Raw genomic sequence first — 12813 nt, 5'->3', positions numbered from 1 at the left:
GAGGGGGAGGGTGACGGGGAGCCATTACTCTCTCCCCCTTACTCTCTTGTTCACTCCCGTACACTTGCTCATCCTCTCCCTGACTCCTGCTTTAGCTGCTTTGGTAACTCCTGTGCTGGCTCATTCGGGAGGGAGTTGGTGGGTTTGTTTAGTTTTCCCGGTCATGCTATCGCTGACAGGGTTCAGTCGGAATCTGCTGTGGCGGCGCTCAGGCTGCGGCCCTCGGGCTCACTGTGTCTGGCTCTCACTACTCAACCCCTGGTTGTGCATTGGTCAGTGGGTGGTGAGGAATTGTATCATATTGTACCATATGTTTTATTTTCTATTATTTTAACTATTTAGTAGTAGTAGTATTTGTATATATTAATTTAGATTCAATTAGTAAATAGTTCTTATCTCAATTTTACGAGCTTCCTTATTTCTTTTCCTTCCGATTCTCCCCCCCACTAGAGGAGGGGAGGGGCATTTGTGAGAGCGGCTTTGTGGTATTTTGCTAGCTGGAGTTAAACCACGACACTGTTCCATGCTCTAACGGATAAACAGCGCTATCTATTGTAGCCCCCTCTCTGACTTGAGTGCCCTTTTAGGACTTTGGCTAGCAGAGCTTCGTGACTCGTTACTGCTCAGTTTTAAAGCATGTATATTTTTAAGATCCTCCAGGTATAACCTGTTTAAACCACAGAAGTGGTTTGAGGCACTGCTTTTCCATCTGTTGGTAAAAAGGAAGAACACCGTTTGACGAATTCTTTTCTCACGAGTGCATGATGCGTGTGCCCTCCCTGGCCTAGGAAAAGGGAATGCAGTGCAGGCAAGCTCGAGTAGCCCGGGTCAGCCATATTGATCCATCGTGCTTACCCAGCCCACTGTGTGTTTCTGGAGACTGTTAACTAGTGTTTAAGGGAAAAAGACATGGTAAAAACACAGAGAAGTAACACTGACACTGACCCTTTTCAGTTTGTTGCCTAAACAGCTAAAATTAGACATCCAAGCTTTCAAACCACAAGCTTACCTTGGGGTCCAGGGTGGCCTATTGGCCCTGGTAATCCTGCAGAGCCATCTTCTCCTCTTTGCCCTGCGTCCCCAGGAGGCCCTGGGATTGCAGGGCATGAATCATCTATTTTTCCTGGTTCACCAGGGTCACCTGGAATGTGTAATAGGAAAGTAAATTAGGGGAAAGATTGGTTAATAGCTCCCATGTGAAAAATGAACATGTTAGCTGGTTTTGGTATTCAAGTGTATACTTTAAGTATTTTAAAATCCTGAATTGAGTCTAACTGCTTCTAATTTTACTCCATGCTTTAGCACAGCATTTAACAGCATGGCAAGCATGTGTCAGCAAGCGTATGCTAGCTAATAAGTTTCAGATATCTGGGGTACAGTTTCTGTCTTAATGTGCCCCAAACTGATCTGAGTTAAAGCCTAAAGCCTCCCCAGCTTCGGCACAAACACCGTAGCTCGTGTGAAGGTTCACAGTACTTTGCTGAGTCTGTGGCTGCAGAACCATCAGTAGGCAGGCCAAAGAAGCTAACCCACAATATCCATTTAAAATAATGATACTAATAGAAAATGAACAGTGGCTGCATTTTGTGTTCAGTGTTACTGGGAGCTACTGGCTATTTACATTTTGGAACAAGAGCAGAATCGGATTGATTCAGTCAGATTAAGAGTGCCGGGTTTGTAGTAATCCAGTGCTTGGATTCAAACTTTCGCCCCGGGTTTTGGTTAGAAAGCATCTTGTGTGATATACAAAATACCAAAATGGTAATTTGCAACAGAAGTATTTTACCAGTCTAATTGACATCACAGCACGAGAGTTCTCAGTGTAGCATTATTGCGATACTGGGCTGCTTGGCATTGCTAGCTGTTCATGTGAAGTCTCACACTGTGTTGGCGTAGCAGCCAAGCCAAGGACCCCCCTAGTAAGAGGGGAATTGTCTATACAGAAGGCAGCCCACACGGGAAGAACAGTAATCAATAGTCATGAACTTACCTATGAGACCTGAAGGATTTGAAAAATGGAAAGCAGATTGCGGCCATTGTGGTGGAAACAAGTTGCAGGCATGTAAATCAGAGTAAAGAATGGAATGAGAACTGGAATCACATTAGGTGACAAAACAAATGCACAGTTCAGAAATGTTTACACAACTCAAACGAGAAATCAATTGTCTTTTTTTTTCTGAGATTGTTTAAATTGTCTGTATGCGAGTGAACATTAGTGAGATTATGTAGGAGTGGAACGGTCACGGTTACGAGTCAGCAGCAATAAGCAGCGGGTTCATACGTACCTGTGGGACCTTTGGGACCAGGTTTTCCTTCAAAACCTTGGTCTCCTGGTTGTCCTCTAGCACCGGGTGGACCCTGTGGGCCATGGATTCCCATAGGACCTGGAAAGAAAACAGTTGTGCAGTTACGGGTGGTTGTATTCTGAGAAGGTGAACGCGTAAGTAAGATGAAGTCTTGGCTGCACGGGTAAGAAAAAATGGGACAGCTCAACTCTCTTGTCTCCCCGAAAGAAATGCTCATTTGCCTCTTCTTTCACCGGTCTTGAACCGAGTTAAAATTTATGACTTTTCTTTTTGTAGAGATTGGAAGGGATTGGTGTAGACAGGACTTCTCTACAGTTTACTTATGTGGCAGACTCAAAAGCGTTACTGCCTCGTGTTCAGGTTGGTAGGGGAGTCTTCCAACAAGCTGTGGGAAGCAGTACATGTGGATCTGGCTCTGCTCTGACCTTCTACCCCAGCCCTACCTCACCGTAGGTAACAGGGCAGAGCTACGAAGTGTCCAGCCTGCCCCTTCTGCCCGGCTCAGTCTCCCGCAGCAACCCCTGTTCACAGGGCTCAGTGGTACCGCGCTGGGCGTAAGCACACACTACAGAATGGCACCTCAGATCATACCCTTTGGGCCTCCTCTTCCTGGGTTCCCTGGATGACCTCTGGCTCCTTGTGGCCCTCGCTGCCCAGGATTACCTGCTGCCCCTCGAACACCGGGATCGCCTGGATCTCCTCGCACAAAGAGAATTTCTCCAGGAGGACCAGGATTCCCAGGCTGACCTACGGTAAAAAAACTTTATTCTTACATATGCGTGAAGCATAAACATCTGAAAATAGCCACATTCCCTTGGGGTTTCTTTGCTTTTGGGCTTTTGCCCTGGGACATAGGGGAGCCCTTGTGTGTCCTGAGAAATACTAGCATTAGCCTCTGTCCAAGGCATTGTAAGGAAGACAATAACAGGAATAGCTCCCAAAACTGTGTAGATTTGTGCAAGCAAAAGGTGGCAAGTTGGTGTTACATGCATGGAGACACTGCTTCTCTGTTTATCACAGAGCTGCTTACCCTTCCAATCTCCATCCTCTATTTCCCAATAGGAAGTAAGTCTTCCTACTGGCTAAGGAAGGGTTCAGATAATAGTTAATGTAAGGGGTCAGGACAACTTGAAAGAGCTCCATTTGAGGACCAGAATCTATAGGGATCGTCTGGATCCCTTGGCAGTCCCTGCTTGTCACAGAAGTGAGGTCTACTTAAATGTTTACAGAACACTTGCTGGCTCTAGGTTTCCCAGGGCTGGATTTAGACTGGGAAGTTTTTGTGGGTTTACCAGTGACAGGCCTCTGGACAATGTGTTTTATCCTTCTCGCTAGGAAGAGAGACCAGTAATCTTACTTCTCTTTGCTTCTGTGGAAATTGAGATAGTTGTAGCAGCAGGATTTGTACACAATCACCAGACAGGCCAGACAACTGAATCTGGAGATCGTGTTTTATCTTTGCTCTGGTGATCTTTCAGGTGTCCACTCCTCCCTGCATTCCCTGAGGCACTGGTTGGTTTCTTTGTTCCCTATGCACTTTTATATGTTGTTCCATAGACAGTAACCAGTGACTACTAGTAGCCGCAGGGGCTTTTAAAATGATCAAATTTGGTATTTTTGGTTTGAATACCTCTGATGCCATCTAAACCAGGTGGTCCTTGATCACCTGGAGGACCAGGAGAAGCACTATCTGGAGATCTTCCCATAGGTCCAGTGGGTCCAACAGGTCCTCTTCTACCTAAGGGATCGCATTTTACAGAAAGAAAAAAGGACAGGAAAAAAAGAAGTGAGTGTTTTTTAGATTAAAGAAGTAAGTTCTAATGGGAAGAATGCTGATGTGTGAAGTACTGCATGCTCTCACTCGTATACTGACCATATCTGTGGTTAGGCTAATGAAAGTATTGTAAGGAAAGGAAAATATTTTCTTTTAAAATGTTTCTTTCCATAAAATCTGCTTAAACTAAAGAATGCACTGCTGCACGCTGGCATATTGCCACAAGTAGTCGCCTTCTCCTGAATTCTAACAATGGGAGAAATGGTAAAAATGTAAGACGAGTAGGGACTCTGAAATGAGGCTCTGAATCCTCCAAATACAGGATAAGTATCCACAGATTGCTGCTAGCAAAAGTGAGTTCAGCTGTTTCCTAAAACGCTCAGTGAACAAGATGAATCTACAAGCCTTAAATGTAATTTTTTTCCTAATTTGTAATCGTGATTTTTGCAAAAGACGACATTAGTACTCCTCCATGTGACAGGCAGGAGGAGTTACAGGTTATCATCCTCTACGTAACACTTGTGCTAACGAGCTGCAGCTACGCAGAAGTGTTGCACTTGTTGCCTTCCATGTTCTATAAAGAACCAAATCTAGTTTCTTCAGTCTTGTTTTTGACACCACCCTTCCACATACTCTCTAGTGAGTTCTCCTGAATTTGCCAAAGCTGGACACGCTGTGCCAGGGGAGGCCTTGCCCCTCTTATGTCAAGCAGCGTTAATGTATCACAGAATGAAACTTTCCCTGTTTTCCTCAACAGCACTGTTCTGCTGACACCCCTAGTTGACGAACTCGTACCTGAATTGAGAAAAATGACTTTGCCTTCGTCTTAGAGTAACTCACCTGACCAGAATTCACCTCTGCCATGTTTCCTGTGTGCTACGTGACACTCTGGCAAGGTCTGGTAGACTAGAACTAATGTCATTTCTAATCACGGAATTGCTGAGCCTTGAATGGGCCTCTGGAGACTTTCTAGTCCACCCCCCTCCTGAAAGCAGGGTCAGGTACAGCAGGTAGCCTAGGACTCTGTCCAGCTGGGTTTTGAGTAGCTCCAAGGACAGACACTTCCTAACTTCTCTGGGCAACCTGTTCCTGTGCTCAATTACCCTCACAGGATAAACAGAACTTTTCCTTATATTTAAGTAGGATTTCCAGTATGTCAGTTTGTGCCCACTGCCTCTTTTCCCATCGCTGGATACTGTGATGGAGAGTCCATGGCCTTCCCGTCAGGTACTTAGACACATTGATAAAAGCTCCCCTGAGCCTTCTCTTCTGGAGGCTGAGCAGTTCCCACTCCCTCAGCCTCCCCTCACAGGACAGATGCTCCCACCTCCCAACCTTCTTAGCGGCCCTTCCTCAAGCACTTGCTTTTTCCCTACTCCTATGCAATTCCTGTATCACCAAGGCTCTTAAATAATCACAGCAGCCTTGTGATACAGTTCCACCTTGCATTTATATCAGGACAGTTCATAAGATTTACTGTATTTCTGTGACTACCAGACCTCCTGCACTCCTTTCCTTCCCAGGAGGCAGCTCCACCTAGCAGTTCCCTGAGTCTGTCCAAGTCCATCATCTTCTATTCTCATTCTTTCCTCTCCTGTAAGATGATAAACAAGAGATACCGAGGTCTCTGTATCTACTGAGGAAACATCGGCATGTTATTGCAACAGAAACGTTTTAGGGAGAGGGTCTTTGGGGTGTGTGTTAGTGTCCATACGAACCAGGGGAAGAGCTTGCATGAGCTTCATTTCAACCATTCAGGTCTCACCACTAAGGAGAAAACGCTTTCTTACCTGGGAATCCTGGGAATCCCCTTTCTCCAGGGGGCCCCGGAATAGAAATACCAGGCCATCCACGATCACCTCTGTCTCCTTTTGGTCCAGGTTCTCCTGAGTACCCTGGGGGCCCTGTTTCACTTTGACCTTTATAGGAAAGCAATTACGTACATGAAGCTTACAGTGAGTACAAATACAGATGTGCTGAATAGAAATACCAGCTGCAGATGTTCCTCCTTGCAAGGGTTGCCTAGTGCTATTTTTCTGGTTGTCTCTTGGAAGCTGGATAGAGTTTTGTTGAATCTGGCCCTAATTCATCTCTTTCAGAGACAGTAATCTCTTTGCTTTAATGCTCTTCTTTGGGGGTTATTTTATATGCTGTCATTATTGTCTGTAACTTGCAATGTAAACTGACTGCATGGCCCTAAATTTAATTTTCTATCAGCGTAAATTTGTATGGTCTCTAGACAGATGCTGAGCACTGTTCTTTAACAGTGCTTCAAAAGCACCTTTTGAAAGCTGCAAATGGATCAACGTGAGTGAAATCCAGGCCCCTCTTAACTTTGTGGCAAAACTCCCATGGACTTCCATGGGGCTGGGATTTCATAAGTCTCCTTTTAATTTGTTAGTTTACCTTCTACATGTGTGGGGGGGGTGAAAAAAGAGACTTGGCTCTACTTTGAATCACCTGCACTGAACATTTTCATTTTATAAACAGCCTTGAGAGGGGCCAACAAAACTGTGTGAGTAATGGGACTTTTAAAGTTTTCCCCACAAATAACTGCAGGTCTGTCGTTAGGCATATTTTAGATTCTGTTTGAAAATTTAGTCTGAGCCCTGAAGAGATCTTCTGGGCAAGGCAAACATCAAAATAGCGTGTGTCAGTCCCTGCACGTGCAGTCATTTAAGAGATTTTCTGTCCCACAAAGCCATTTCCCTTCTTTACCTGGAGCTCCTGCGGAACCTTTTTGACCCTTTAGTCCATCCAAGCCATCCAGTCCAGGCAGTCCAGGAAGACCTGAGAGGTATCACAGGCATGACTGGGTACCACAATAATGCCTTCAAGTCACAATTAAAAATGATGCCCTTTTTTTTTTCCCTGACAACACATTCTGGATGGAGACAGGGCATTTGCTGAATTTGATTCTTACTGGCAACTGATGGTGAGATCATGTTGCGCCCGAGCGCAGCCTTGTTGGAAAGGAAAATGTGAAAAATATGAAAACAGCAATCATGGTAAGAGTTTCACCTCAAAGCAACCAGAATACACACCTTTTAATCCTTCAGGAATTACTGCAGCTAGCAGCAGGAAGCTCAGGATGGCCTAATCTACTCCCTAGTGAACCTCGTGGCTGTGGCCAGCCTCCTGCTGCTGCGTGTGATTCCCTAGTCCGACGTCAGCTGCGGTACCACCCCGAGGCCAGGTGAGTGGCATGCAGACGCTACCTAAAGCAGCCGTAAAGCTGGAACTCCTTCACAGCGTCTGTTCCAAGTGCAATTTAATCCAGCTCCACTAGAGAAGTGAAATTTTCACCTGGCTTCTTTTCCCAGGTCCTGAAGGTTTCACACGGAAAGCTGTGCTCTTCCACCCCACGCTGATACCAAATTCTCTGACCAGCCCAGCACAAAGGCTCTGAAGACGACGGCTCCGTAACTGAGGCCTTGCTGCCGTGTGACAGGGCACAGCAGCCTTGTCACTGGTGATGTTGGCGACATGACCAGATCACAGACTGACTGTTCGGGGGCGTCAGACACAACTCTTGCTTTACAATCTGTGCTTTTTGACAATGGCTGAAGCACAGTAAGTGAAATCATAGATGGCATTTTTAAATCATTTTTTTTTAGTCGAATTAATCTGCAATTGTGTTTGTCGTCTGCATTGGAGAGTTAAAACACCTCATGTCACTAGCGCTTCTGGTCTCCTAAGCTGATGACGTCCCAGATGTGACGTACACTTACTAAATGCAGTCGGCAGCCTGTCAGCTGGTGATGGGCACAGATCTGGCAAAAGTGATGGGTCGTTCGGTAGAAGGTTTCAACGAGGCTTCAGACCGAGGAATAGACTTGGGATGCTTCTGCTCCAGAGAGGGACAGATGAGAGTGGACACTGATCATCAAGAAGATGAACAATACTGCCAGTGCCTATTTCTGTCTCTTTTCCACCTTTGCTGCTTCTCTCTGTCTCATTTCCTTCCCACTGGTTCCTCTCCCTGCAGTGTAGAATACCCAGTCCAGTGGGAATTTTTTCCACAAGTCTGAATTATCTTTCTGTCTCCTTTTCCCTATCTCGTACTTCCTGGCACAGACGATGTAGGTTCTCTGTTTCACTTCCCGTGCTTGATCGCGGCCTGTCCTGCGGCACGCAAACCTGCTGAGTATCCAAAGCACGAATCGTGGGAGAATGTATTGCTCTCCTTAAGCACGTATGAATGGATATGGGTTTTGCAAAGTTTGTGAGATGGTCAGCATCGGCAGGGACAAAATGCCATAGGAACAGCAACACAAATGCCCTACATCAAATGCAAACGTTCAGCTACCTACGTTCAGCTGCCAAATTTAAAGGTCCCCAGTTCAAAGATGATCTGAGAGAGGAAAAATAAAAGGGTACTAGAGTTCTCTAATAGACACACAAAAATAATAATCCCATAGCTTTGTTCTCAGAAACATTTGAATTATTTTAGTAAAAGTTGAACAAAGGAATGAAAAGAAAGGCGAGGGGGAAATCCAGCCTGTAGCAAACACTGGTCTGGAGAAATTTTAGATCCAGAAGATTGCTGGAAAACCTGCAAGGCACCGATAATGAGCTGTCTGTGTAATCCCACCTCTAACATCTTCTGTGCCCTTAATTAACTGCTCTTTAAAGTTCCATGACAGCCTAAGTTTCTGTAACCTGCTTGTGCTTTGGGGGTGTTCCCATTCTCAAATTTAAGAGTTGCATGCCAATTTGGGGAATTTAATAGTGGTAGTTTAAAATTATTTTTGGCACCCCGGTCACCATTTAAAACTTTTTTTGATCTTTAGCTTGTTCAGTCAAGTTTGGCTTGGTTTACTTGCTTTTCGGGGAATTTCAGACACATTTGTCAACAATTCATTCTAGTCTCAGCACTTGTAATGCTAGATTTTTGGACTGCTGTAGTCCCGTATTTCTAGGTACAGCTGAATTGGCTGACCTGTGTATGAACCACTGTTTCTGTGTTTTACAGCCCAATCCAGCTTCTACTCACACACGTAATTCTGCTGACATTCTTAGTATTACTTGCCTCATCAAGGATTACTCACACAAGTGAGGCTTGCCAGGCTGAGCCCTGAACTAGTAAGACTACCTCTGTAATAAAGAAAAGGAGATTATGCTTTTGTAGATGCTGTTTAACTATTTTTCTACCTAAATGTTCGCCAGGCACAAGACACGATATAAAAGAGCAGCAGTTCGGCTAACAAGGGCGTGTACTTAGCTATGAACACCAATTAACCGTTTCACTTCTAATGCAGCAACAGTATTTATTGAAAATACCGTTAAGATCTGTATTCTCCAGTTGAACTGGAGTACAAACTCCACTCAGTTTTCATTACTGGGTATAATCTCAGAGGTGTTAACCTTCTTTCCAACCATGCTGGCAGTATACAGGATCCTGAGGCTTAGCAGGCAACTTGGTCTCTAATGAATTTCCATTGGGGGCCAAACTTTTCCCTCTGCAGCATATTCCCTGTGCTGGACCATACAGTATGGAAGTGTCCTACCACTTCCAACAAGAAGGAAACAGCCCACCTCCTACTAAGGACTTTTCAGCAGAAGAATGTTTGCGGTGGTTTCTTTTAACCCTCTCAATTTAGACACCCCTGTCTCTGCAGATCTCTGCCTTTGTGACAGCAAATATTGTTTCCAACAATGAAATGTTCTCTTGCAGACTATGCACCAGCAAGGAACCTGTCACCAGAGTTTAAATCAGCACCTCTTACTTTACTGTGAGCCATCATAAATGGTTTCCATTTTTCATTTACATTTTCAGTAATTTATTAGAAACCTTCTCAATATTTCCTTAGGCCGAATTTGAAAAAGTGAATCTACTGTCCCCTCTAACCATTTATCATAGCCCCAAGTGTTACTTTACTGTGATTTCTGTGTGTGAGTCACCAATAATATTCTTCCTGTCCAGGAACTGGTTACGTAGCACTCTCTAACAGAGCGAGGATGCAAAGCATCCTTTCTTTATAAAATACTAATGTAACTTATAATTTCACTATACCATTCTGAGTATTGTAAACGTTGATGATGTTCTCCAACAAAAACAACTGTATAGATGAACTGCTGTTCAATCTCGACACAACAAACCTTGTGAGAAGTGTAAATTGGGATTTGGGGGAAAAATTTCTGTGCTAGGTCCACCAAAAGTCAGGTTTTGGAGAAAACCAAACAGCAACAAAACCCAAGGTAAGTTATCGCAACTTGTTAAAACAAATCTGTAAGACAAAACTGTCCGTAGCAGTCTGCTGGTTTTGTAGAGGAACAGTGGCACTCCCTGGCGAAAAGGCAGAACACAGCACGACTGAAGTGAGAGTGAAACATCTGAATTACTGCAGGCCTCTTTTTCTCTCCTTAACTTCTGCTAGCACTATAGCCGCTGAGACAGAATCTGTTTCTACCTTCTGCCTTACGCATTTCAGACTGCAGCCCAGTTTTCTGAGGCAGCACTTGTCAGAGGTGATGGGAACTGGCTTAATTCGTCAGTAGTGTAAGAGAATGCACAACCAAAAGCATGGCCACACTTGGGCCTTCTCCATTTTCACTACTAAAAGGGTATTTATGCTGGTATCAGCAGAACTGCACTGTGTATCATTTACCTTTTCTTCCCTGGGATCCAGCTAATCCCTGCAATCCTGGAGGTCCCGAAATTCCACGTTTCCCTTTTTCTCCAGGTTCTCCTGGCAATCCCTGAGGACCTGTAGCTCCTGAGAGTAGAAAAAAGCATAAAATCTGTGACTATGCTAATCTATTAAACTGCGGAGTACCAATGTTTTTTTCATGCCATGCAGCACACTCTGGTAATCCAGAGGTTCCTTAAAGTGTTTGGGAATGTACGAAGAACTGCTGGATCTTGCTCCCTGAGCAGACTATTGCTGCTGTCTGTAGGTACTGAAACAGCTTTCAGTACACGCCTTCATGTGATCCCTGCTTTCACTGCCCTCCTCTGCAGAGGTGCCTCCTCAGCTGCATTTTCCTGTTCCCGTATCTTTCTTGAGCTGCTACGGGACACTGTTTTTTAAACTGTGGTATTACCTGGAAATCCAGGTATTCCTGGGTATCCAAGGTCCCCCTTGGATCCTGGTCTTCCTGGTTGCCCTTGGATGCCTGGTAAACCCTTCTCTCCTGGGAATCCACAGAGTCCTTAAAGAAAAAACATTAAAATCTAGCATTTATTTGTTTAAAGTTGTCCATTTCTTCATCTCATGGTAAGTTTAAAAGTATAAAAGTTCAGTAAAGGGTTTCTTGACTAGAAAAATAACTTTATTCGAGTAGTTCAAATCCTTGCATCTGCTTATTAGCACCGAATTACATCGATCTCCCTGGTGACATCCGGAAGAGCAGAAGGGTCTAGCAAGACGGAGCCAAGCCAGGTTTTAGAGTGGCGAGTACCGGTACGTTCGTCGGTGCTGTGCGACACCACACCACGCTGCCTCCTGCGTCCGTGCCAGCCACATCGCACACTGCGATGCCTCTCCAGTCCCCGGGTTCCCAACTGCGGAAAATACTGCGCCGTAGGCACAGACGCAGAGCTCCCTCTCCGCTGACAAAGCTTAGAGAAAGTGCAATTTTCTCTTCAATCAGCGAGAGGTACCTGGTAATCCTGGATCTCCGGGAGGGCCTTTTCCACCACGTGGACCAAGCAGAGGAGTTGGGTCACCTCTTTTGCCTGTTGAGGTACAATGACTTCCATTTCATACAAGAGTCCTTCTCATCCCCAAAACCAAAGCTGGACAATTTTGTAAGATTGGGTAATTCACTCCTAGATATTAACAGCTATAAAAGGGACTGCAAGAACGCAGAATTTGCTTTCAATACACTTCATAAACCTTCTCTTTTCTGGGGGGGGAGGAATATATTCCTTAGCTGAGAAGGTCTTGAATTTTTGAAGAAATGGAAAATGTAACTGAGAAAACAATTTCTCCTGTCCCCTTAATGCTTTTTTCCAGGCAATGATTTAATTTTGCTATTTATTGAAATCCTGCTCCAAGGAAACTTGGAATAGGATGGATGACACCGTTTTGTATTTCTTTGAAACACTTTTTAAAAACTAAATATTATAGATAAATTTTTCTAAGCTCTACCCACGTAAAAGACAAAATGCAAAACTTCATCTTTTCAAGGGAATAATTTTGCATGCACAGGTATGAACTCTGCCTGATAGGTTAAGGTACGCTTTCACAAGTTCCAAGGATCCAAAAATCATAGCCTGGAAAGCACTGGAAAATAAGCGATATAAAAGAAATTATAAATCACGTTGGAATATTTTAAAATCTCTACACATCCATATAATACATAAATGATTGCATTTCCTTTTCTTCAATCTGACAAATTTTACAGATCCATAAAAGTGGATTTTTTTGTGTTTGACAGAAGGTTTAAACTCTGAAATTTGACACAAATTTATCTTACAGATTAGTAAGACCTACTTTAAAAAGAATAAACTGTTAATATACTGAAATGCAAATTTTAACTTCAGGTAAGTCAGTCTTGTCCCTAGTACATTCATGATTTAGTTGTTTTCACTTCTGTCCTGTTTTTCCTTTGCTAGTGAGCACTCGCCACCTATCAGAGCGTATGTCCGAACAATAAAAAGCACATCTGTATAAACTCCTTACCTTTAGATCCTTTTGGGCCAGTCAGTCCTGGATTTCCGGGGATTCCAGGTAAGCCAACGTCCCCCTGATTTTTTTAAAAACACAGTAAAAATGTTTGACATAT

The 12813-nt window shown here is 44.1% G+C and overlaps 1 protein-coding gene across 1 annotated transcript in view; it reads right to left on the bottom strand.

Moving 5' to 3' along the window:
* The window catches only part of LOC104509097 (collagen alpha-4(IV) chain-like), a 13302-nt gene extending 5734 nt beyond the window's left edge, over positions 1-7568 (bottom strand). The window contains exons 1-8 of the mRNA XM_010150924.1: positions 7455-7568; positions 7004-7043; positions 6799-6870; positions 5871-5999; positions 3937-4044; positions 2898-3053; positions 2286-2384; positions 1010-1141 (exon numbers count right to left, since the gene is read on the bottom strand). Of these exons, the coding sequence (XP_010149226.1) occupies positions 1010-1141; positions 2286-2384; positions 2898-3053; positions 3937-4044; positions 5871-5999; positions 6799-6870; positions 7004-7043; positions 7455-7568 (850 nt within the window). The remainder of the gene's footprint in view (positions 1-1009; positions 1142-2285; positions 2385-2897; positions 3054-3936; positions 4045-5870; positions 6000-6798; positions 6871-7003; positions 7044-7454) is intronic.
* Positions 7569-12813: the final 5245 nt, after the last annotated feature.

Source organism: Eurypyga helias, unplaced genomic scaffold, assembly GCF_000690775.1.
Source record: "Eurypyga helias isolate BGI_N326 unplaced genomic scaffold, ASM69077v1 scaffold4714, whole genome shotgun sequence".
NCBI classification, from domain to species: Eukaryota; Metazoa; Chordata; class Aves; order Eurypygiformes; family Eurypygidae; genus Eurypyga; species Eurypyga helias.
The sequence above is the reverse complement of the archived record's forward strand: the minus strand, read 5'-3'. Positions and strand labels throughout refer to the sequence as shown.